Source organism: Conger conger, chromosome 3 (genome assembly GCF_963514075.1).
Source record: "Conger conger chromosome 3, fConCon1.1, whole genome shotgun sequence".
Lineage (NCBI taxonomy): Eukaryota > Metazoa > Chordata > Actinopteri > Anguilliformes > Congridae > Conger > Conger conger.
This window is the reverse complement of record NC_083762.1, coordinates 20,662,138-20,688,253: the sequence shown is the minus strand read 5'-3', so window position 1 is coordinate 20,688,253 and position 26,116 is coordinate 20,662,138. Positions and strand designations below refer to the sequence as shown.

The 26,116-nt window shown below is 44.5% G+C and overlaps 1 protein-coding gene across 5 annotated transcripts; it reads left to right on the top strand.

Moving 5' to 3' along the window:
- The first annotated feature begins 1,221 nt into the window (after positions 1-1,221).
- Positions 1,222-26,108, top strand: mtmr1a (myotubularin related protein 1a). 5 transcript variants are annotated; one of them, XM_061233770.1, is made up of 18 exons: positions 1,222-1,585; positions 3,111-3,216; positions 3,893-3,916; positions 5,167-5,190; positions 6,863-6,934; positions 8,336-8,411; positions 9,263-9,357; positions 9,740-9,847; positions 10,250-10,351; positions 10,603-10,686; positions 10,925-11,074; positions 11,537-11,725; positions 12,109-12,294; positions 21,842-22,048; positions 22,409-22,501; positions 22,590-22,703; positions 22,905-23,081; positions 23,965-26,108. In XM_061233770.1, exons 1-18 carry the CDS (start codon positions 1,452-1,454, stop codon positions 24,130-24,132), a joined length of 2,109 nt encoding a protein of 702 aa, XP_061089754.1. In that variant the 5' UTR covers positions 1,222-1,451; the 3' UTR covers positions 24,133-26,108. The 5 variants fall into 5 exon arrangements, with proteins under 5 accessions (XP_061089754.1, XP_061089756.1, XP_061089755.1 ...); XM_061233772.1 differs by lacking the exon at positions 6,863-6,934; XM_061233771.1 differs by lacking the exons at positions 3,893-3,916; positions 5,167-5,190.
- Positions 26,109-26,116: the final 8 nt, after the last annotated feature.

Genomic DNA, 26,116 nt, shown 5'->3' with positions numbered 1-26,116 from the left:
CTTTGCCATCTTTCCCATTGAGGGTATTTATTTATTTATTTTTGGATGGACATATATATTAAGTTTATGTAGAATCGTACATATCTTTCAATTTACAGAATAACACTATGGACTTGCACCTTTTAGATACTTATAAGATAAAAGGCAAGGAATATAATTATGCACAGTACATGCAATGCTTTTGTTACACTTGAGGCAGGATCTACATTATTTCACCTGATACACATATCAGCACGGTCCGAATAATATGATATATGTATCAGGTGAAATAATGTAGATCCTGCCTCAAGTTATTATTATTATTATTATTATTATTGTTATTGTTATTATTATTATTATTATTAGTATTATTATTAGTATTATTATTGCTGTTGGTAATACGTCAGCATAAATAACAGTAATAATAAGTATGATTATTATTTTTATTATTGCTGCTAGTAATACGTCACCATAAATAATAATAATTGTATTATTGTTATTATTATTAATGATAATGCTGACGTATTACTATATAGAATCGTAGTCGTACACTCTGCAAAGGGACAACTGTGTGTCATGATGGATTAAACTTTTACAGATGGGCCTGGGTGTAATTCACACACAAAAATCTAATTGATGTGCATATGATATGTGCGAACACGAAATATGCGCGTGGTAAAGCCCAAACTGTATATACATTTTCTAATTTCTGGACTAGTTTCCGGGGTAGCTTGTAAATTGGTGCAGGGGGCGCTGTTTGTTAAATTATATCAATTTCCAGACGTCATGGAGAATGACGTGAATTTGAGCTGTGTCAGAAATAATATCTAACAATTCTTAATCTAACGGTTTAATTTCTGCAGGATCGTCCAAAGATCGTTCTGTTTTCCTAAACCCTAGAGGAGCGCTTCAGAATAACATGTTTATTTGCAACGGCTTACAAGTAGGCTGCGTGTAGGACCTGAGTGTTCTACAACCTTGATGAGGGTTGAACAACCTAATATTATAGTAACCGTTAATTTGCTTTTGATAAGGCTTCCCAATTAACATTATTTGCAGGTTCGTTAAAAATGACGTGTTAATGAATTTGTTCTCGGGAGACTGTTCATTGATGACTAATATTATATTCCTATAAATAATATCATGGCATGTGAGTTTGCCGATCAAACAGCAGGCTATGAGTGACCAGTGACAGTTCTAGGCTGAAGCTGTATTGCATGTCGGGTAATGGAAGGGAGATTGCGCAGAATGGCTGCGTCTTGCTGTGGTGTTTCAGAACGCTAGCTTGCTACAAACACAGGAAGCGCACGCACCGCAAGCGCTGATAGTCTCTGCCAAAAACTAAATTGGGTGGAGGAGGGGAAAGGAACAACGCTAGGACTTCCTGAAAACGTCAGTTCTTTTGGGGTCAATTCAGATTTATCAGCAAAGAGAAGCAAACAAAACATTAAGAGGAAGGATCTGGGAAAAAAATGGAAAAGCAATCGAGCGCAGGCGGCTACGGAGCCGATGGTCTTGCACACCCAGTGGTTCCGAGCAGAAAGCCTTCCCGACCCATAGGAAGCAACAGTGGATCAAGACAGCCGAGCTTTGAAGCTTTGGACAGGTGACTATCATTTATTCAATGTTACCAAAAAATGGAACGAACTGTTCTTCCGAGCGGTACGTCTATTGCATGCATCCGTGGCACGCACATATGATTTGTGGACGTTCTATTTACTGGTTAGCTAGATGGCCAGCCACCTAAAAATAAAACCACCCAGCGGTGTCGACTGTAGACATATGGTGATACAATATGTATACCTCCAGATGACAGCTGACGTTGATAGGATTTTTATTTACAGTAGCATTAAGCGTGCAGCGTAATTTATAAATCGTTGAAGTTCTGGTCGTGGCAGATTGATATCCCCGACTTTACTGTGACAAACTTGGCTGAATACTATTATTTCAGTAGGTTATTCATTGGGTTTCTCTGTCGTTCGTAAACCGTATACAGTATGTTTTTTTCTCTCACTGCTGTGCCTCTAATCCTTATCTGTCAACAACTTGAACATTAGGCTACTGTACTCAAACAACAACCGTAGGTTAGCAGGTCAATTGTGAGTGATTTTCGCTTTTCGTCCTTTTTGCATGAAGATTATGTTTTATTTATTGTTTGGTATTATGTTTGTCAGGGTATCATTTTGTCCCATTTTGTCCCATTTCAGAAGTTATTTTGACACAACCAGCCGTTCTATATCATATCCCTTGTAGTACAATGGCACCACGACCAGACCCCGGCCACAACTAACCCGCTACTTCTGCCCTCCTTGTGCCAAGGACGTTCCCGGATAATAATCTATATTTGTCATCTGCATAATTTATTATTTGCATAATGTATTATTTGTATATTGAATGATTTCATTTATTAATTTAATTTATTGATATATTACCTATAAACATTACTGTTAAACTCACTGATTCACTATTGCTGACCAGAAGCAGATGGGCTCCCCTTCTGAGCTTGGTTCTAGGCTAGCTCTGAGGGGGTTTCAGGCATGGGCTCTTTGTAAAGATTGTGACAATATTGCATTGTAAATAGTGTTATACAAATAAGATTGAATTGAAAATTGAATTGATGTAATAGTAACCACAATAATAATAAGGGGGCGGCTGGGTGGCTGATCCTGCTAAGGTACTGTGTCAGTGCTCAGATGGCCTCCTGGGACTGTGCCAGTACCAACTGTGACCACCAGCTGACTGAAACCCTCACATCCCTGGCAACTCACTTCTGGCTCCAGCATAGCCCAGGGATGTGAGGTTTTCATTTGGCTGGGATGACAGCTTCTGGTCACACACCAGCAACCTGAAGGTCTTCCTGTGGAGCCACATTAAGTGTCTTCCTGGGTCTCATGTCTGCCAGCCCAGCTTGCAAACTGAAGTGTGATAAGTGCTGACAACAGCAGTTGACATCAGGAGCTTTGGGGGAGAGTACTTTCTGCTGAATGTATAGTGGAGCTGCTGGCCATGAGCACTGATACATACAATGGTGCATACCCAGACTGGATAGAAAGAGTATTTAACTGAAATTTAAGATTGTCTGACATGACTTCATAAAACTCCATTTTGTTATGCCTGTCTGTCTCCCACAGCCCCACAGGGTCACATGTGGAGTGGTGCAAACAGCTTATCGCAGCCACCATCTCCAGCCAGATCTCCGGTTCTGTCCCTCCAGACCCTGTGTCCCGTGACTTCAAGGTAGGGGGATGCAATGCACTTCCATGTGTGCAGATTTTGCAGCCATCAACATCACTGTGCCTATGCAAGAAGATACTTAACACTGTTCACAATTGTTTCTTTGTACCATGCAATTCAGTGTCTTGGCATCTGTTCCGATTTGACGGTAGACGATTGGATAAATATCTTTTGTGAATGTCAGATTTAGACTAGGTGACTCTTCTGTGCGAATTCAGTGCTGAAGCATTTAGCACATGAGTGTCTCGACTACCATCAGAAATGTGCCTGAGGAGAAAAAAGTGCCTGAGGAGAAAAAAGTGCCTGAGGAGTGTGTAGACTGGCTTCCACAGAGGAAGCTGGGAGTGGTCTTGCTGTCGAATGTGAAATGAGAAGGAAAAGTTATATTCCTAGTGCACCAAGTGCACCCAGTGCTTGGCCACCCAGTTGTTTCCTGTTGATGTTTTATTTTCATAGTGAACCAATTGGTGACTAAAATTGCTATTAGTGATTTTGGCATAACCACTTTGTCCTTGAAATTGGTCAAAATTTTATGTAAAGCTTCACAGCATAAACATTGCCTTTATCTAGTATATGTTCCCAGATAGCTTGCGAAGAATACCCAGAGCAATTGGAAACACTTGACAGTACTGGGTATGCAGTTGATGGGTATATGGTAATGGTCTTGTATTTCTGACAGGTTGGAAGGAGGACAGATCCAAGGGTAAGGACTATCGTGGTGGCGCCTGTGGGCACATCTCTATGCATGTATTACTGTCAATGTGGGGACTTAACCAGCCATCTTATTTGCCATGTATTGACTAACATTTAAATGGAGAAAGGCTGTGGAGTTCAGTGGATCTTAATAAGCAGTCTCCTCAGTGAAAGTAATACAAGTGAATGGATGTCTACTGTACCTCCTCCTCTGTCCTCTCGTTTTCCTGACTGTGGCCTATGTGTCCTATCTGTAACAGCTAGGTTTATTTGGGAACATACAGTACTTTTCCTTTAGCGGTTACAGTAAGCTTGCGTGTTTACACAAAAGGTTGGTCAACTGACCTGTCTAAGTAATGATAGCATTACTATTTTTAAGGGAACCTTGAACCACTTGAAGTTACTTCTTGTCCTGATGGATTCAGATCTATGGACCATTAGCCTGTGCCAGACAGATACAGTTCTGAAGCACCTGCTTACACTGCACTGGATAAATCCAGCTTCTCTTTTGTTGATTAGGGATAATACTTTACAGTAATTGGGAGCTGTGTAGCATTTATACAGTACGTCCTTTATGTATATTCGTATGCAAGACATGAGAGGTCATGCGTAGCATACACATTAACTGTATAAGTGCCCGGATAGTGTTATGTAGGATTTTGCACGAGCAGTTATAGCCATAATTCCATAATGAATGATACATAAACTGTCATACAAGACCTGTATGGTGTCAGTGACTTAATGCTTTATGGCATATTGTAAGAATACATTGACACCACGTGTCATAAAGTCTATACTATATACATTTAGTCACTTGTGAGTTTCCAACATATATTTAGTATCTCACAATAACTTTTCATTGAGCATTGCCCTCTTCTATAATGGATATTATGTCATCCCACACAGTTGGACTGTGTTCAACACAGTAGATCAGGTTCAGGCACTGTCTGTCCTTAGTCACACTGGCTTCTCCTCTATGACCTCTCCATGACTTTATGTTGTTTTTTCACCAAAATATGTCACTCTTGAACTTTCTTAAGAACACAAAATCAGATCTAAGTATCTATTTCTTATAAATTATATTAGTTTTTCTGCTGTTTAGTTTCAGCAGCTTGCGAAGTCTGCGTGGAACCCTGGTCTATCCTTTTCGCTTTAAACCGATCACATCTTCGTTCAGCTTCAGTTTCATCATGATTCATCCAATGACCCAGTTCCCCTTTAACTCTGCGTTATGTCTGGTTTTGTGTTCATGACCTGCAGGTTTCCAAGAGGCAAGATCTGAGGGTAAGGCTGCAGAGTGGGTGCAGCCAGCGCTTGTCTGTCTGCTTTTCCCACGCTTTGCTCAGCAATGCACTCATGAGGCCAAACTGGCCCGTCTGCTGCTTCCAGGCTCGAGCAAATAGTGTTTAAGTCTGCAGAAATGTGGAATAAGGGCAGGACAAGCTCTCTCTGTGGCCTATTGTGAGAGTAACTGAATACAAGTAGTGTTCAGATGAGTCCACAAGGAGAACAAGTGTACTCTCCAAGTGTGAAATACTCGATAAGGTTTGATTTAATACTGGACCTTTGTGATCTCAACAAAGATTTATATAACAACCTCTCTTATGAAAGGAAAGGAAAGTGGAGTGGAAGTGTGTCCTTCATGCCTTGGACATGGCTGTGCAGTTAGTGAGAAATTGAAAGTTCAGTATCTGACAAAAATGAAAGTAGACTGACTGTTCATATCATGCGGTCTTCCCTTTCTTCGTTGGTGGAAAAAGCAACAGTTACTAATGTTTTAAAACATCAGCAGCACTGTTTGAAGATCCGTGTAGGATTCACACAGTTGAGTCCGCACAAGTGTGATAGCATATCCAAGGCCACAAAACCTTAGTCAAAACCTCCCGTATACAGTAGCTGTATGAAACAGTGCTGTCTCTCTCCTCTGGAGACTGGTTGTGTAGAATTGGGAGATGTAGTTATGTGGGGGTGAATACGAGAACACACACAAGCCCATGGCTGAATGTAGCCCCACAGCAGTAGATCCCTGGTGCTTTGGGACTTTTGCTGGGATGACTGCCAAGAGGGAATTGTTGGAGGGCTGTACAGAGGGCAGATAGATGCCAGAGTCTGCCCCTTGGTCCCCACAGCTGTGTCTGTTTACATCCTCTGTTAAAGTAAGACTGCGTGTCCATATAGGCAAACTGAATCCACAGAAGGAGCACCGTAGTCAGGGAGCGGTACGGTATGATTTTGTTTGCTACTTATTTTCATTATGCTTCCAGGTCTCAATGTGTTACAGGAACCTTCTAAAGCATTTTAGAGGGTGTCATGCACTGTGAATGTACTTCCAGCCTTCAAATGAAAGGGAAAAGTATGTAGATGTATGGCTCACCTGGGTTGTGTGTGTGAATGTTTGTGCTGTATGTGCGTGCGTGTGTGCGCTTGTGTGTTGCATTTTTATGGTACAATTTATTTAGATTTAGTCTGAGTTGTACGGAGGTTTTGCTTGCCTTTGCCACATCTCGAGAATTGGCCGGCAGGCTTTTTGGCGATCAGTGAGTTTTATAAGAGTGCTGTATCACATTTTGGATGATATTTCAGATAAAGTTTAATGTTGAGCAATTTGGTCCTTTTTGGCTCTTATATAAATGCTCCTGTGAATGGTGCCATTTTCCTCTGAAATCTTCTGCCTGTTCAGTCATTTCAGTTTATTTTAATCGCTGAATATGTACTCTTTTCTTCACAGTACAGACAAACAGATGTCTATATTTGGCAGCTGCAATCTAACAGGCATGCAGCTTTCCCTTTCTTTTGGCTGTGAAATCATGTTGCTACGCTAACCCTCTCTCATAGTCGCACGGCGCCTCAGAAAAGGGTGTTTCACACTTCCTTCGCGGTGAAACCATCTCTCGGCTTATTGTCCTCTGCCTGTTTCTCTCCCCTCTCTGTCTCTCTGGCTTGCTTGCTCTTGCAGTCCCAGGACTCTGGTGACGGGGCGAATGGCTATCACTCCGACAGCGACACTGAGCGCGCTCCTCACACCTCGGCAAGTCTCTCTGTGGGTCCTGTCCTGATCTGGCCCACCCTCCTGCCCTTTTCCCACGTACATATCTTCACCAGCTCTGCATGCCCATTCATGCTCTGTCTACCTCTTTGTGGTCAGGCTTCATGACGTTTCTGTTTTTATTTTTGACTATGCGTTTTTTTTTTGGCAGTTAATAGTTTAGCCAGACGTTGTCACTTTGCTGGCCTTGCCTATGCTGGCTAGTCTCCTCACCACTGAATTTGGCTCCAACTGATGATGTCATGCAGGGCTGTGCAGTTTGTAGTCAGAGAGTTTCATAGCAGCTGATGTGTGAGATGATAGTGGTGCTTGTGTCTGCAGTATGTCCTTGGCCAGTCTGATCTGGTGTAGCCCAGACTTGCTGTTGTTTTGTGTAGCTGCCAGCTGGAGACTGGCCTGCTTTAAACCAATTGTAGTGCATAGTTGTGTTTATATAATATACAGTAAATGTCTGAAGATTCTCTCTCCCCTCACAAAGTGGGTGCACTCTGCTGTGGCCTGTGATGTTCCCTTTTTAAATCCTTGCATTTGCTTTTAGTCAATCCAAGTGAACTAGACCATGGCTTTTTTTGGTTCCTTTTCTCATTGCCCTCATCCATCTGTAACATCGCTAGCACAGATTCATTGTTTGCCGAGCATTCCTGGCTTGCTCTTGGATCTTCTGGATAGTTTTCTTTTAAAAAGCTGCATGTCACCTTACAGATTTTAGAGCATAGTAGTTTTTTTGTTTGTCTTTGTGTTTCTTGGATTTTTGTTTTAACATTTTTGGTGAATGTGGAAGAGTTGGAAGAGTCTGTTGTTTATGTTCATTATGTTGTGTATATGTATCCATTATGGATTCATAAATTCCTGTATTTGCATAGCTATGAGCATAATGTGTACATGTGCAGAATGTGCTGTAAATGCATTTGCGGTAATGTGTTTGCTCAGTGTTTGCTCAGTGTCCAGGCTTAGCTAGCAGTAGCACTAGCATAGCGCATCCTTCCCTTAGATCACAGCCTGTCTGCTGTCCCATGTCCCGCTGCCCCTGCTGTGACCTGGCTGAGCCACCCAAATCCCCTGTGTGTCCACGTTCTCTCAGATCTTCCTGTTTCTGTATTGAGGAGACAATTCCAGATGCAAGAATTGTATGATTGTGAAAGGTCACTGGCTTCTGAAGCCTTGAACACAGAGTTTGACTTTTGAAATGGTTAGCAGGTGTACTTGTAACATTACGAATGCTGGTTACTGTGGAATTGCTGGAATTTCTCCATAAGGTTGAATCTATGTGTTACACAGCTACTACATATAGGGTGGAAGGTTGAGACTTGGGCTGTGTTGAAGTGCTACGTGTTTGAGTGTTGGTTCTGACGGGCTGGGCTCTGGGCTGGGGTTCTGTGACAGGCACTGAGAGACGGGAACAAGCAGGCCCAAATGGAGGAGGCACCGCGCGTCCCTGGGGAGTCCATTAAAGCCATTGGTGAGTGTGTCATCCTGCCTCATTCACCTAATGTGAGCTGCAGGGCTTAGTCTTTAACATGGCTTTATCAATCATCTACTCTAATAATAAAATACTTAAATACAATCCATAAGAATAGTATAGTTCATTACAGATATAGTAATGGTGCTCTGACTTAGCCAATGTCATGGCAGGGCTTTCCAACACTGCTTTCGAAATGGTACTGTCTCTGTCAGTCTATGATTCTCTCTGTAAACATCTGTGATCCTCTCTGTCAGTCTGTCTGTGATCCTTTCTGTAAAAGCCTGTGTGATCCTCTCTGTCAGTCTGTCTGTGATCCTTTCTGTCAGTCTGTGATTCTCTTTCTAAACATCTATGATTCACTTTGTAAAGTCTGCCTGTGATTCTCTCTGTAAACATCTGTGATTCTCTGTCAGTCTGTCTGTGATTCTCTGTAAAGTCTGCCTGTGATCCTCTCTGTCAGTCTGTCTGTGGGGCGACATGGCTCAGGCAGTAGGAGCAGTCGTCTGGCAGTCGGAGGGTTGCCGGTTCGATCCCCTGCCCGGGCTGTGTCGAAGTGTCCCTGAGCAAGACACCTAACCCCCAAATGCTCCTGACGAGCTGGTCGGCGCCTTGCATGGCAGCCAATCGCCGTCGGTGTGTGAGTGTGTGTATGAATGGGTGAATGAGAAGCATCAATTGTACAGCGCTTTGGATAAAGGCCCTATATAAATGCCAACCATTTACCATTTACTGTGCCATACATGGCTTTATTTCATACTAAATGTGCTCACTATGTGGCAGGTGAGAGGGGTGAGTTGCATTAAAGAAGTGCATTTCCGAATACAGAGCTTTTGTTGGTTGTCCCACAGCTAAAGATGTGATGTACATCTGCCCATTTACCGGAGCTGTAAGTGGTACACTGACAGTCACAGACTACAAGCTGTACTTCAAGAGCCTGGAACGGGTAAGGATATCTCCTTTTTTTTGTTTTGGATACAAATTCTATGCTTTACTGAGCTTGTCTGGTATGAGTATGAAATGAAAGGTCTAAAATCCTGCATTCTGGTCCTCTTAGTTGGCTCAATTGCGCCAGCCATGTTCAGTCAAACACAGAAATTTATTTAAATCCAAAACAATTATGTATTTGACCCAGGTCTGGTGCGTGCCTGTGTGTTTGTGTGCATGCACATGTGAATATGCGTGTGTGACAGTAGTCAGTGATATTGTGGAGAGAGTAGAGAGAAACCTTTGATGCTGTGAGTGAGGGCCTGTTGGGAGCAGCTGGTGCCTGCGTGAGGGGCCCCGACCCCTGCTATGTGACTCAGCATGCTGTGTGTGTGCGCCAGGACCCGCCCTTCATCCTGGATGTCAACATGGGAGCCATCAGCCGCCTGGAGACCATCGGAGTGCAGAGTCATGGGGAGAACACCCGGGGCATGGAGATTGTGTGCAAGGTGAGAGTGAGGGGAAAAGAGAGACGCAGGCATAGTGTTTACTGAATCACTCACATGCGCTCTCACAGAGCTCCACTCTTTATAGAGGGAATACTCATCGCTGTTACTTATACTGATCACTATGCTTCATAAATTGAAAATGTCCATCCAGTTCTGGTGCTTTTGTTTGGAAGTCACCCAAAATAGCCCACTCATTTCCAAAATTGCATTTTTACAAAAGCTCATGGAAGCATTACCTCCCACAGATACAATTAAATCGCATTTTACAAATTCACACTGGGATGATGAGTGTGGAGTTTCAGGCCATGGATGCCGGGTCTCTAAATTGACACTGTCCATGCATTTGTTTTGCTTTTCATAATGATGATGCAGGCCTGCTGTAAGTACCTCCTCTTTCCACAGGACATGAGGAACCCCAGGTTTGCCTATAAGAAGGAGGAACAAAGTAAACTGGAAATCTTTGAGATGCTGACCAAGCACGCCTTCCCCCTCTCCAATGACCTGGTGAGTCCAGAGGGACAGACAAATGGTGAACATTCACTCTGTCTGTGATGAATAAAGTTCCACTCACTATCTGCAAATGAGTGGTGAATGTACTTTTCCACTCTATCTGCAAACCAGTTGTGAATAGAGCTCCAGGCATTCTGTCTGCAAATGAGTGTTGAATATAGTTCCACTCACTCTATCTGCAAATGAGTGGTAACACAAACCGCAAATGAGTGGTGAGTTCCGCTCATCTGCCTTTCCTGTTTCAGCCACTGTTTGGCTTCCTGTACAAGGAGACATTCCCAGAGGATGGGTGGAAAGTGTACGATCCTGCCACTGAGTACAAGCGACTGGTGAGTACAAGATGTTTCTGTACTTTCAGTTAGTGAATGTCAATTGTGATTACAGAGACTGTTGGAAAAATAAACCCTGGCACCAAGGAAATGTATGACTACACATCTGTGACTCCTGTTAATAGACCTTGCTATAATAGATCCAACAATGTTTTCTGTTCATTATCTGTGCTTATAAATGCAGTTTCTCTGTATAGCCATGCTGTTGTATCTGAGCCTCTGTCCATCCCCTTTGCAGGGCCTGCCCAATGAGAGCTGGACCATCAGTAAGATCAACAGCAGCTATGAGGTGTGTGACACCTACCCTGCCCTGTTGGTCGTGCCCACCAGTATTCAGGATGACGAGCTGAGGAGGGTAGCCTCATTCAGAGCCAAGCATCGCATACCAGTGAGTCTGTGTGTGTATGTGCGTATATGTGTGCGTGTGTGTGCATGTATATGTGTATGACTGAACTCTGTATGCACATTGCGCATACATATGTGTCATATCAGTTTGTGCTTGTTTATGTGTTATCAGTTTGTGAGTTTGATGTGTCTGTATACCTTGTGTCTGTGTGTGTATGTGTCGATCTTTTGTCTTTGTTTGTGTGTGTGTGTGTGTGTGTGTGTGTGTGTGGCCCTGGGGTGCAATTGCATATTGTGTGTGCATATTTGTGTATTATCAGTGTGTGGATGTTCTATGTTTATCAGTGTGCATACTAAGTGTTTGTTATCAGTGAGGAAGACTATGTGTGTATTAACTCTGTTTGCCTGATGTGTTTGTGTGTATTCAGTGTGTTATCATTGTGGGTATGTGCATACTAAGTGTGTGTTATGAGTGCGGGTGTGACACCTCTGTTGTCCTCCCCAGGTGCTCTCCTGGATCCACCCGGAGACACAGGCCACCATCGTGCGCTGCAGCCAGCCCCTGGTCGGCCCCACGGACCGGCGCTGCAAGGAGGATGAGCGCTACCTGCAGACCATCATGGACGCCAACGCACAGTCGCACAAGCTCACCGTCTTCGACGCCCGGCAGAGTAGCATGGCTGATACCAACAAGGTACTGGGCTGGGGGTGTGGCTGGGACTGTCTAGGTGTGGAGTGAATACTGTGTGTTTAGCCAAAGGCTAATATGTTCAGATCCTGCTATTGCTTCCTTCAAAACCATAATTTAAATTGCTACATAATTGGTTTAAAAATAGTTTACTAAAATAGTTTAACACTTATACACAACAATTATGTAAGTGCTGTAATTAAACTGTTTTTTGTGATGCTTTCAGTCGAGTCTGGATCATGGGGTGCATTCTAAATTTTTGCATTCTCTGTTCTACGTTCTTACTGTTCCAGCATTGTCATTTGACTGCTTGTGCCAACATGCAAAAGTGTGCAATCTGGATTTTCCTCTAATACCGTGTTGCTCTCTTCTCTCGCTGTTTGCTTCAGGCCAAGGACGGGGGCTACGAGAGTGAGAGCTTTTACCCAAATGTGGAGCTCAACTTCCTGGAGATCCCAAACATGCATGTTATGCGGGAGTCTCTGCGGAAGCTGAAGGAAGTGGTGTACCCCACCATCGATGAAGCGCACTGGCTCTCCTCTGTGGATTCCACACACTGGCTGGAGTACATCAGGGTAAAGAGTGCACCTGTTTCTTTCAGATATCCTCTCTCACCTCTACCCCTCCCCCCTTTCCTCCTCAGTTTACCTAAAAGCACCCTTTTTAACCTGCCAAAGTATCCTGTGCATGTTTATCAGGAGCCCACTGTATATCTGTATGTTATGTGTCGCCACCATTTTTGATTTCCACTATTTTGGAAATGCTATTCGCAATTTTCCTGTCTCCAATTTTAGCCACATGGGTAAGACCAATGAAACAATGAGGCACATGAATAGAGGGTGTGCCCCAATGGCCACTGAGGGAATTTGGCAGTGATTGGCCACTTGATGGTGCTATAACTGTCCTTTGAATTTTCAATATTCAAACAAACATAACTCCCCTTTTGAGCTAGAGACTTTAATCCTACCATGCAATATGACTCATGAACAATGCTTTGGACTGTTTACAGTCATAATGTCCACCATTTAGATTGTCTGCTATTTAGATTTTTACAAAACATTAAAATACATTTTCTCCTAGAGCTGTTGATGGATCACCTCAACATTTGGAGTAATGCCACCAAAGTAGAAGATAGTTGTGCAGGCGAACCAAATGGCCACAGTATATAGATGAATTTGGCGGTGAAGGTGCCATAAAGAAGAGTAGCCACGTATTTGTAACCCTTTGTCTATCCGCATCAACATTGCTACACATGCTCATGATGAGGCCTGGAAGGTACAGACAAAATGTAATGGAGTTTTGCCACATGGGGGCCCTATACCAAACAGCAAGTTTCATCACCAATTACTCTGAAATGAAAGGAGCTATTTCTTTGGGGGGAATATTGCAGTAACAAATCCGAACAGGGAAACCCAACAGAATTGCTTTCATGTAGGTGCTGTAGTGCTTGCCCCCTTCATTGCTGCTTACAGCTATAATTTATTTTATTTGTTTTTTCCATGAAATGCTTGGTCTCTCTCAATAATACTCTGCCAGAGGTTTGTTGACCCATCTCCTGCTTTTGAGGAGCCTTCCCCATGTCAGTCAATCCCCCACGCATTCAGAGCTGCACCACAATATGCCTCAGGCCTGAGGTTGCTGCAGAAGTCTGATATTGTGTGCAGACATTTGAGGTGTACAGAACAGCACAATTGAGTTTAATAGTTCCACTGTCCTTTCACATGCCTTTCAGCAGCTCTTTTGGGGGAAAAGCAAGCTTGAGAGAGTGATATAGATGATGCAGATACGTTTTTTCTTTTTAGTAGTGTTGCTTTACATTTTAGGAATTGAGCCGACACTGTCCTCCAATGAGTTTCACGGCTGAAAGTCTATTTTAAAGACTAATTATCATTACATTACATTACATTATTGGCATTTGGCAGACGCTCTTATCCAGAGCGACGTACAACAAAGTGCATACCCATAACCAGGGATAAGTTCGCTGAAAGACCCTAGAGGTAAGTACAATTTCAACTGCTACCTGTACAACAAAGATAAGGACAAGGGCCATTTTTTTTTTTTTTTTTTTTTTTTTTTTTTTTGAACAAACAAACAAACAGAGCAAAAGTCACCAAAGTTAACTATCCAAACACTGCTTACCTAGCCAACTAAAATACTGATACACAAGTCACAGAGACAACAATTAAGGTTCACAGGGAGGTAGGGAGGGATGGGGAGAGGTGCTGTTTGAAGAGGTGTGTCTTCAGCTTGCGCTTGAAGGTGGGGAGGGATTCTATAGTTCTGACCTCAACGGGGAGTTCGTTCCACCACCGTGGAGCCAGAACAGACAGTAGTCGTGAGCGTGAGGTGGAGGTTCTGAGAGGGGGAGGTGCCAAGCGGCCTGTGGAGGCTGAACGAAGAGGTCTGGCAGGGGTGTAGGGTCTGATGATTTTTTGCAGATAAGCTGGGGAAGACCCTTTAACTGCTTGGAAGGCTAGCACCAATGTTTTGAATTTGATGCGAGCCATGACAGGCAGCCAGTGGAGGGAAGTAAGCAGGGGGGTGACGTGTGAGTATTTGGGAAGGTTGAAGACCAGACGAGCTGCTGCATTCTGGATGAGTTGGAGGGGTCTGATGGCAGACGCTGGGAGGCCAGCCAAGAGGGAATTGCAGTAGTCCAGGCGGGACAGAACCATCGCTTGGACCAGGAGCTGGGTCGAGTAGGGGGTGAGAAAGGGGCGGATTCTCCGTATGTAGTATAGGAAGAACCTGCAAGACCGGGTCGCCGCCGCAATGTTCTCGGAAAGGGACAGTCTGCTGTCCATCACCACGCCGAGGTTCCTTGCACTGGGTGACGGCGTGAGTGTGGTATCCCCGAGGGAAATGGAGAGATCCAGATGGGGAGAGGCATTAGCAGGGATGAATATCATTTCAGTTTTACCTGGGTTGAGCTTTAGATGGTGGTTGTCCATCCAGCTCTGGATGTCCCTCAGGCAAGCGGAGATACGGGCTGAAACCTGCGTATCAGACGGCGGGAACGAGACGAAGAGTTGGGTATCGTCCGCATAGCAGTGGTAGGATAGCCCATGTGCAGTGATCACAGGGCCAAGGGAGCGAGTGTAGAGAGAAAAAAGAAGCGGGCCAAGGACTGAGCCCTGGGGAACTCCTGTGGCGAGGGGCCGAGGTGTCGATACCGAACCAGCCCAGGCAACCTGGAAGGAGCGACCAGAGAGGTAGGACTCAATCCAGTCCAGGGCTGTGCCACAGATGCCCGTTGCTGACAGGGCAGACAGGAGGATGGAGTGATCCACAGTGTCGAAGGCAGCAGAGAGATCTAGAAGAATGAGGACAGAGGAGAGGGAGGCTGCTCGTGCGGCATGAAGTGACTCACTGACGGAGAGGAGCGCAGTCTCTGTCGAGTGGCCCGATCTGAAGCCAGACTGATGGGGTTGTTGTTAGAAAAGAAGGAAGAAAGTTGAGTAGAAGCGGCTCGTTCTATATCAGTGATCATAACTAAATATAACTGATAACAATAAACTAAACTGTCACTCTTTGAGGGTACAACATTTCAAGTTTGTTTTTGTTCAATGTATGAATTACTGGTCAGTTGACATTCCCAAACAATCATACAGAACAGTGCATCATTCTGACCAGGTGTTTAGTATCGCTGCGGGTTTTCCTCTTGACACGGTAACGTAGATTTTTTTTAAATTGCTCATTTGAACAGCAAGGGTTAGGGCTTGAGCCAGGTTGTTTGTCTATTACCTGTTAATCACTTCTACTGGTTGCATACCTGTAGAGTGATTGAACATTTGTCTTAGGTAACTTAAATAGCTGTGGAATTTATCAGTAGATTAGCTTTGATTTGGTATTGCTTGTGAGCAATTGTAGGCCATTTAAATAGGCGTGTCAGAGCGACGCTAGCGTATATTAGACTGGCGAAAGTTGTCCTTAGTCAGTAAGTGCATCATTCTGACCAGGTGTTTAGTATCGCTGCGGGTTTTCCTCTTGACACGGTAACGTAGATTTTTTTTAAATTGCTCATTTGAACAGCAAGGGTTAGGGCTTGAGCCAGGTTGTTTGTCTATTACCTGTTAATCACTTCTACTGGTTGCATACCTGTAGAGTGATTGAACATTTGTCTTAGGTAACTTAAATAGCTGTGGAATTTATCAGTAGATTAGCTTTGATTTGGTATTGCTTGTGAGCAATTGTAGGCCATTTAAATAGGCGTGTCAGAGCGACGCTAGCGTATATTAGACTGGCGAAAGTTGTCCTTAGTCAGTAAGTGCATCATTCTGACCAGGTGTTTAGTATCGCTGCGGGTTTTCCTCTTGACACGGTAACGTAGATTTTTTTTAAATTGCTCATTTGAACAGCAAGGGTTAGGGCTTGAGCCAGGTTGTTTGTCTATTACCTGTTAATCACTTCTACTGGTTGCATACCTGTAGAGTGATTGAACATTTGTCTTAGGTAACTTAAATAGCTGTGGAATTTATCAGTAGATTAGCTTTGATTTGGTATTGCTTGTGAGCAATTGTAGGCCATTTAAATAGGCGTGTCAGAGCGACGCTAGCGTATATTAGACTGGCGAAAGTTGTCCTTAGTCAGTAAGTGCATCATTCTGACCAGGTGTTTAGTATCGCTGCGGGTTTTCCTCTTGACACGGTAACGTAGATTTTTTTTAAATTGCTCATTTGAACAGCAAGGGTTAGGGCTTGAGCCAGGTTGTTTGTCTATTACCTGTTAATCACTTCTACTGGTTGCATACCTGTAGAGTGATTGAACATTTGTCTTAGGTAACTTAAATAGCTGTGGAATTTATCAGTAGATTAGCTTTGATTTGGTATTGCTTGTGAGCAATTGTAGGCCATTTAAATAGGCGTGTCAGAGCGACGCTAGCGTATATTAGACTGGCGAAAGTTGTCCTTAGTCAGTAAGTGCATCATTCTGACCAGGTGTTTAGTATCGCTGCGGGTTTTCCTCTTGACACGGTAACGTAGATTTTTTTTAAATTGCTCATTTGAACAGCAAGGGTTAGGGCTTGAGCCAGGTTGTTTGTCTATTACCTGTTAATCACTTCTACTGGTTGCATACCTGTAGAGTGATTGAACATTTGTCTTAGGTAACTTAAATAGCTGTGGAATTTATCAGTAGATTAGCTTTGATTTGGTATTGCTTGTGAGCAATTGTAGGCCATTTAAATAGGCGTGTCAGAGCGACGCTAGCGTATATTAGACTGGCGAAAGTTGTCCTTAGTCAGTAAGTGCATCATTCTGACCAGGTGTTTAGTATCGCTGCGGGTTTTCCTCTTGACACGGTAACGTAGATTTTTTTTAAATTGCTCATTTGAACAGCAAGGGTTAGGGCTTGAGCCAGGTTGTTTGTCTATTACCTGTTAATCACTTCTACTGGTTGCATACCTGTAGAGTGATTGAACATTTGTCTTAGGTAACTTAAATAGCTGTGGAATTTATCAGTAGATTAGCTTTGATTTGGTATTGCTTGTGAGCAATTGTAGGCCATTTAAATAGGCGTGTCAGAGCGACGCTAGCGTATATTAGACTGGCGAAAGTTGTCCTTAGTCAGTAAGTGCATCATTCTGACCAGGTGTTTAGTATCGCTGCGGGTTTTCCTCTTGACACGGTAACGTAGATTTTTTTTAAATTGCTCATTTGAACAGCAAGGGTTAGGGCTTGAGCCAGGTTGTTTGTCTATTACCTGTTAATCACTTCTACTGGTTGCATACCTGTAGAGTGATTGAACATTTGTCTTAGGTAACTTAAATAGCTGTGGAATTTATCAGTAGATTAGCTTTGATTTGGTATTGCTTGTGAGCAATTGTAGGCCATTTAAATAGGCGTGTCAGAGCGACGCTAGCGTATATTAGACTGGCGAAAGTTGTCCTTAGTCAGTAAGTGCATCATTCTGACCAGGTGTTTAGTATCGCTGCGGGTTTTCCTCTTGACACGGTAACGTAGATTTTTTTTAAATTGCTCATTTGAACAGCAAGGGTTAGGGCTTGAGCCAGGTTGTTTGTCTATTACCTGTTAATCACTTCTACTGGTTGCATACCTGTAGAGTGATTGAACATTTGTCTTAGGTAACTTAAATAGCTGTGGAATTTATCAGTAGATTAGCTTTGATTTGGTATTGCTTGTGAGCAATTGTAGGCCATTTAAATAGGCGTGTCAGAGCGACGCTAGCGTATATTAGACTGGCGAAAGTTGTCCTTAGTCAGTAAGTGCATCATTCTGACCAGGTGTTTAGTATCGCTGCGGGTTTTCCTCTTGACACGGTAACGTAGATTTTTTTTAAATTGCTCATTTGAACAGCAAGGGTTAGGGCTTGAGCCAGGTTGTTTGTCTATTACCTGTTAATCACTTCTACTGGTTGCATACCTGTAGAGTGATTGAACATTTGTCTTAGGTAACTTAAATAGCTGTGGAATTTATCAGTAGATTAGCTTTGATTTGGTATTGCTTGTGAGCAATTGTAGGCCATTTAAATAGGCGTGTCAGACGCTAGCGTCGCTCCGTCCCCGTTTGTGATGTTATGTTTCTCCCCATCCCAGTCTGCTCTCTCCCTCGAAGACCCCCTCTGCGACGTGGGCCTCCACGGCGTCGGAACCCCTCAAACCTCAGCTATCCCCCGCTGACCCCCTGTGAGGACTTTGCTGTCACAGGGGGACTATGGAACTGCCAGTCTGCCACTCGGAAGGCTGACTTCATCCCTGCGTATGCCTCCCTCCAGTCCCTACAATTCCTTGCCCTAACTGAGACCTGGATCACACCTGACAACACCGCCACTCCCGCTGCCCTCTCATCCTCCTTCTCCTTCTCGCACACTCCCCGGCCTTCCGGCCGTGGCGGTGGTACTGGTCTTTTAATTTCCCCCTCGTGGAAATTCTCTGTTCTCCCCCTCTCTGACCTGTCCATATCCACTTTTGAATTCCATTCTGTTGCAGTATCCTACCCTACTAACCTTTTCATTGCAGTTATCTACCGTCCTCCAGGGCCCCTGGGAAACTTCCTTGAGCTAGACACCCTTCTCAGCTCCTTCCCTGAGGATGGCACCCCACTGATTCTCCTTGGAGACTTCAACATCCACCTAGAAGCCTCCCAGTCTGCTGCCTTCCTACCGCTAATCCACTCCTTCGGCCTCTCCCTGCAACACTCTCCTCCAACCCACAAGGCGGGCAATGTCCTCGACCTTGTCTTTGTAAGGAACTGCTCATGCTCCGATTTCACGGTTACCCCTCTGCATACATCTGATCACCACTTCATCTCATTCTCCCTCCCTCTTCCTCCCCATCCTCCTCCCCCTCCTCCCTCCCACACTTCCTCAGCCCGCCGTAACCTCCGCTCCCTCTCACCCTCTTCCTTTGCCAGCACCGTCACCGCCTCACTCCCCCCTCTCGAATCCTTCTCCAAACTCCCCGCTGACTCTGCATCTGCCACCCTCCTTTCATCTCTCTCCTCCGCCTTTGACTCTCTCTGTCCCCCTGTCTCAAAGCCACCTCGCACATCCCCTCCCAGTCCTTGGATATCTGACACCCTCCGTACCTCCAGGGCCAGCCTCCGCGCAGCGGAGAGGAAGTGGGGGAAATCCAGAGACGCTTCCGACCTCATGACTTACCAGTCTCTCCTGGCGGCATTCTCTTCCGATGTCACTGCCGCCAAAGCAAAATACTATCAAACGCAAATTCAGAACTCTGCTTCTAACCCCCGGAAACTTTTCTCCATTTTCTCCTCTCTCCTCAACGCACCGCCTCCTCCTCCTCAGTCCTCCTTCGCTGCTGATGACTTTGCTGATTTCTTCGATGAGAAGGTCGCAGTCATCCGCAGATCCTTTACAACCGCCGCCCCCCTCACTGTGCCCTTCCCCCCCTCTAGGCCCATCCCTTCCTTTTCCACTTTCTCCCCCCTTACAGACTCTGATGTTTCTCAACTCCTGCTCTGCCACCGCCCTACAACCTGTGCCCTTGACCCTATCCCCTCTTCTCTTCTCCAAACTATCACACCTGACATTCTCCCATTTGTCACCTCCCTTGTCAACTCCTCCCTGTCTTCCGGCTGTTTTCCGGCATCCTCCAAGAGGGCCCACATCACTCCGCTGCTAAAAAAGCCTACCCTGGATCCCTCCATCATCCAGAACTACCGCCCGGTATCTCTTCTTCCTTTCCTTTCTAAAACTATAGAACGAGCCGCTTCTACTCAACTTTCTTCCTTCTTTTCTAACAACAACCTGCTAGACCCCCATCAGTCTGGCTTCAGATCGGGCCACTCGACAGAGACTGCGCTCCTCTCCGTCAGTGAGTCACTTCATGCCGCACGAGCAGCCTCCCTCTCCTCTGTCCTCATTCTTCTAGATCTCTCTGCTGCCTTCGACACTGTGGATCACTCCATCCTCCTGTCTGCCCTGTCAGCAACAGGCATCTGTGGCACAGCCCTGGACTGGATTGAGTCCTACCTCTCTGGTCGCTCCTTCCAGGTTGCCTGGGCTGGTTCGGTATCGACACCTCGGCCCCTCGCCACAGGAGTTCCCCAGGGCTCAGTCCTTGGCCCGCTTCTTTTTTCTCTCTACACTCGCTCCCTTGGCCCTGTGATCACTGCACATGGGCTATCCTACCACTGCTATGCGGACGATACCCAACTCTTCGTCTCGTTCCCGCCGTCTGATACGCAGGTTTCAGCCCGTATCTCTGCTTGCCTGAGGGACATCCAGAGCTGGATGGACAACCACCATCTAAAGCTCAACCCAGGTAAAACTGAAATGATATTCATCCCTGCTAATACCTCTCCCCATCTGGATCTCTCCATTTCCCTCGGGGATACCACACTCACGCCGTCACCCAGTGCAAGGAACCTCGGCGTGGTGATGGACAGCAGACTGTCCCTTTCCGAGAACATTGCGGCGGTGACCCGGTCTTGCAGGTTCTTCCTATACAACATACGGAGAATCCGCCCCTTTCTCACCCCCTACTCGACCCAGCTCCTGGTCCAAGCGATGGTTCTGTCCCGCCTGGACTACTGCAATTCCCTCTTGGCTGGCCTCCCAGCGTCTGCCATCAGACCCCTCCAACTCATCCAGAATGCAGCAGCTCGTCTGGTCTTCAACCTTCCCAAATACTCACACGTCACCCCCCTGCTTACTTCCCTCCACTGGCTGCCTGTCATGGCTCGCATCAAATTCAAAACATTGGTGCTAGCCTTCCAAGCAGTTAAAGGGTCTTCCCCAGCTTATCTGCAAAAAATCATCAGACCCTACACCCCTGCCAGACCTCTTCGTTCAGCCTCCACAGGCCGCTTGGCACCTCCCCCTCTCAGAACCTCCACCTCACGCTCACGACTACTGTCTGTTCTGGCTCCACGGTGGTGGAACGAACTCCCCGTTGAGGTCAGAACTATAGAATCCCTCCCCACCTTCAAGCGCAAGCTGAAGACACACCTCTTCAAACAGCACCTCTCCCCATCCCTCCCTACCTCCCTGTGAACCTTAATTGTTGTCTCTGTGACTTGTGTATCAGTATTTTAGTTGGCTAGGTAAGCAGTGTTTGGATAGTTAACTTTGGTGACTTTTGCTCTGTTTGTTTGTTTGTTCAAAAAAAAAAAAAAAAAAAAAAAAAAAAATGGCCCTTGTCCTTATCTTTGTTGTACAGGTAGCAGTTGAAATTGTACTTACCTCTAGGGTCTTTCAGCGAACTTATCCCTGGTTATGGGTATGCACTTTGTTGTACGTCGCTCTGGATAAGAGCGTCTGCCAAATGCCAATAATGTAACAGCACGGTACTGTAATATTTCAAAAAGACACTATCACATTTATTGACAACTCGGTGCAAGGAGGTTTATGTATTATGGGGCAGGAGGAGGTTTTGGTTTTGGTTTTGACATGTAAGCTGTGACAACGATAAAGAAAATGTTTATTATCAGTCGTCATTAATATTTTTGTTTCTAGTGTATTTGGTTGGGTCATGTACAAAGCCTAGCACTTAATTTATTGTGGAATCGTAAACAACTGAATCTATGTGCCAATGCAGTGTGCTAAGTAAAAAGACCCAAATTTAGATTGACTCTTAAACTTACTGAGCTAATGGACCACCAGGCACACGCTCACCCCGTCCTGCCCCTCTCCCCTCCCCAGCTGCTGTTGGCAGGAGCGGTGCGCATCGCAGATAAGCTGGAGTCTGGGAAGACGTCGGTGGTGGTGCACTGCAGTGACGGCTGGGACCGCACGGCCCAGCTCACCTCTCTGGCCATGCTGATGCTGGACAGCCACTACCGCACCCTGAGGGGCTTCCAGGTCCTGCTGGAGAAGGAGTGGGTCAGCTTCGGACACAAGTTCGCCGCGGTGAGGATGCCCGAGGGGTTTGGATGTATGGGCAGTGAGTGTAAGCATGCATGCATGCGTGTGTTTGTGTATGGGCTTATGTGTGTGCGTGTCCATGTTTGTGTGTGTGTGTGTGTGTGTGTGTGTTTGTGTTTTTGTGGACTTGTGTGTGCAGGCATGTGTGTGTAATTGTGTGTGTATATGCTTTTGTGTGTGGGGGGGGGTGTGAGTGTGTGTGCGCATGCATGTCTGTGTGTTTGTGTGTGTATGGGCTTGTGTGTGTGTCTATGTATGTGCTGTGTTGTCAGTGTGTGTGATGTGAGATGACCTGTGTGTGAGGGCTGAATTAATGTCAATCTGATTTGACTCTGTTTGGCCCAGCGCGTGGGACACGGGGATGAGAACCACGCCAACTCAGAGCGCTCTCCTCTCTTCGTGCAGTTCATAGACTGCGTCTGGCAGGTGATGCGACAGGTGAGGCAGCGCGATGGTGCCACAGGTGTTGATAGGTGCATGAACCACACAGTCCTCCTTACCTTCACTTTGTTTCTGTTTCTAATAGTTTCCTGCTGCCTTCGAGTTCAATGAGCTTTTCCTCATCACAATCCTGGACCACCTCTACAGCTGTCTGTTTGGTACATTCCTGTACAACAGTGAGCAGGAGCGAGTTAACCAGGCATGAACCATTCTCAATATTTGATTGTGGGGTGTAGTTCACATAATTCGTAGGTCTCTAAAAGTTAGTCAATTATCTGTTTTGTGTCTTCTACTCCTCCAACAGAGTAAATACAGGCTTTCACATTCCTTAGAAGATGACTGCAGTTGTATCAAGCTGAGAGCATGCATTAATGTACCCTTTCTCTGTCCTTTTGTTCAGGAGGTGCCAAGTAAGACCGTTTCCCTGTGGTCCTACATTAACAGCCAGGCAGAGGACTTCACCAACCCCTTCTACATCAACTATGAGGACCACGTGCTGTACCCCGTGGCCAGCCTGCGCCACCTGGAGCTGTGGGTCAGCTACTATGTCCGCTGGAACCCCCGCATGAGGCCGCAGGTTAGTGCCCCTACCCGAGGGTCAGTCTGCCCCCTTTAATATGAGAAGTGTGGACCTACTGATTCTACGCTAAGGCTGCTTATTAATTTGTGATATTAGGCGCATATGGCAATTCATTAGAATTTCTATAACATATGCAAGAGTACATGTCTTACTCTACCATTACCATTACTGTTGTTATTATTATGCGGTAACACTTAAAACCAGCTCAAGTTATGGCTGGATGTCCACATTGGAGAGGTATACGCTTAGGCTCACCAGGGAGCGATAGGGGGAAAACTGGCATTTTTACTGGTCTCATTGCTCTATAGCGGCCACTGCTGGTCAAACCAGGTGCCTTCGGATGCACAAACTTTAGATACTACTCCCCTGTTATACTCTGGCGACATGGACAGTATGTGATTGGTGGTGCGTCTGTAGTGTGGAAAAAGAGCGAGAATAGGCATCCTGTAAATCATCGTAGTCATGTCTCCGCCATCTTCTCCTGATGTTGCTGGCAGAAGATCAACAAGTTTGGCTGAGTTTCGGGGATGGGGGGAAAAAAAAAAGCGGGGTATAGAATATTAATTTTTAAAAGTATGTTGAAACTGCATGACTGAAAGCGATGCTTAATTGTGCTTTCCAGATGTTGCCAATTACAATGACAATTATTACTGAGCGGCATACACAAAGCTGTATGTTTTTATTCCATGCTGTGTTTTTTGTAAAAACTGTTATTACTGCAAGTTATATAATTGAATCAGTGGCACCAGTGCATCTGACTTTGGAAAGTAAAGTGTCATTAAACAGCTTCAGTGTGTAGGAGATGCACTCATTGACTAAGTACGCCCTCATTTTCAGTGACTATCAGACAGCTGTATTTAGTGTGCTGTGTTTCTCACAGATGCCAGTGCACCAGAGCCTGAAGGAGATGCTGGTTCTGAGGGCAGAGCTGCAGAGAAGGGTGGAGGAACTGCAGAGAGAAGCGTCTTCATCCCTCTCCATCTCCTCTTCCTCAGACCACGCCACTTCCCCCTCCCACACGAGCACGCCCTTGCACACTACTGTCTGAGCATGGACATGCTTATATGTACACACACACACACACACACACACTCACATTTATATGTACACACACACAAGCACAGTGAACACACTCTATATATGCCATTTACTTTGCGCATGATAGGTGTCGGAAATTATATATATTTTTTCTATTGAATTTTGATGAACTTATAAAAGTTGTACTGATACATTATTCCTACAGGTAAAAAGGAATAGGCTATATTTATATTAGTTCAGAAATTTGATTAAAACCATTTCAACTTGTTATTTAACACTGTATTCCTGACTTGTACATATGAATAGATGAATATATTTGTAGTTATATTGACAAAAATCACCTGCAGATTAGTTGGAATGGCAGAAGGACATATAATGAAGTTTTAAAGTCACCAAACCATGGAAAAGGAATTTTCAAAATTCTGTTTTAATTTTGGATAGATTGGGGCCTAAAATAACTTAATTATTTAAGCATGTTTAGTGTAGCAAACTGATAGTTAAGATGAAAAAATAAAGTGACCTGCAAATATGACTGATACTAGCCTGCACAAGCGGACCCTTCTGGAAAGCACTTTCTCTCTGTTTGTCTAGAGGGGAGGCGCTTTCTCTTTAGACTGGATTATCTGGATTACTCCAGAAGAAGAGTGTGGTGATGTTCTTGAAGAAGGTATTCCATATTAACTTCAGTAGTGACACACCAATCTGCCCCATTTCCCACCCCAAGTACCCCTATGATCCTGATACCTGTTCAAAATCTCAATAACTGCATTCTGGGTACTGCAGTGACTGCATAATATTGTATGACCATTCTCATGGGTGTTTACCTTTTTATGGTTTTTAATGAAACGAGTGAATATTATGCATCTGAGTCGGCCATAACCCTCTTCAGTATTTTGCTTATTTGTTTTATGACGTTTGCTGTCGTATGTTAGCGCAGACACCAGCAATCTCCATCAGGAGGTGAAAGTTCATCATGGCAGCCAACTGCAGTCTTAAGGGCAAAACGTATGTCCTGCACTGTGCGTTATGATGCCACTAGACCACGGCACAGCCAGGCCGGGGGCATAATTAAGTATTTTATCTTATTATTGTATTATTTGTATGAAGGAGATTCTGTTCAAAGTGTTTTCATTTTTACACTTTCCTGCCACCACATTAATCCAAGTCATTGTCAGTGTTCTGTCTGGAAGGTCCTGTTACTGTATCAATTTTTTTTATTTACCAATCAGATATCTCCAGGTATATATTAATGGAACAATTTTGACATTTGAAAATAATTTGTTTCAGCCAGATGCTGGTATGTTGAGAAGTGAATGACAAGCTTGTACGTTGATTTTTAAGGAACAAGTCGCTTAATAACGATGTGTAATCCCTTTACACACAACAAAATTTGTGCTTATCCTGTGTTATTCCCTAGATGTTGGCATGTATTTATTGGGACTTTTTAAGAGTGGGATTTTGTAAATAATTTATGTATTCATCCATTCGACCGTGAAGTGCTTACATTTTCTGTCGTTTTTTAATAAGTGCTGTGTTTTAATTAGGCCTTAATGTTATTTGATAATTTGTTCTCATCCAAGGTAATGGCTATTTGCTTAATAAATGTCAGTAATTTCTATAACTGGTATGTGAAAGCGAAACCCGCTGTGCCTCTGATGGTGCTCGATTTTAATTTTGGCGTTAATTTAGTCTATTATCTTCTCTGTTATGCGATGGTCCTCCAATGTGAAATTAGTTCAAGAACCACCAGTTGTAAACAGTGTGTTTAAGTGTTATGCCCGGCTTGCGTAGATGTCATTTTAATGTGCTTCTGTATACATGTAGCTTCCGCTTGCTGTTGCTTTTTTTGCAGGTACGTTTTTATTTTAGGGGTGTTTTGTTGTCTCTCCCTGGTATATTTATGGTGTAATATGAAAATGTGCCATTCCTTTTACACATTTCTGAAAACTTCAAACATTCCTTCAAATAAAAATGAGTTTAAAACTAGACTTGGT

Coding starts and splice junctions, on each gene's coding strand:
- mtmr1a (XM_061233770.1), top strand. CDS start 1,452: ATGGAAAAGCAATCGAGCGCAGGCGGCTACGGAGCCGATGGTCTTGCA. Junction 1,586..3,110: donor AGCTTTGAAGCTTTGGACAG/GTGACTATCATT, acceptor TGTCTCCCACAG/CCCCACAGGGTCACATGTGG. Junction 5,191..6,862: donor CCAAGAGGCAAGATCTGAGG/GTAAGGCTGCAG, acceptor TTGCTCTTGCAG/TCCCAGGACTCTGGTGACGG.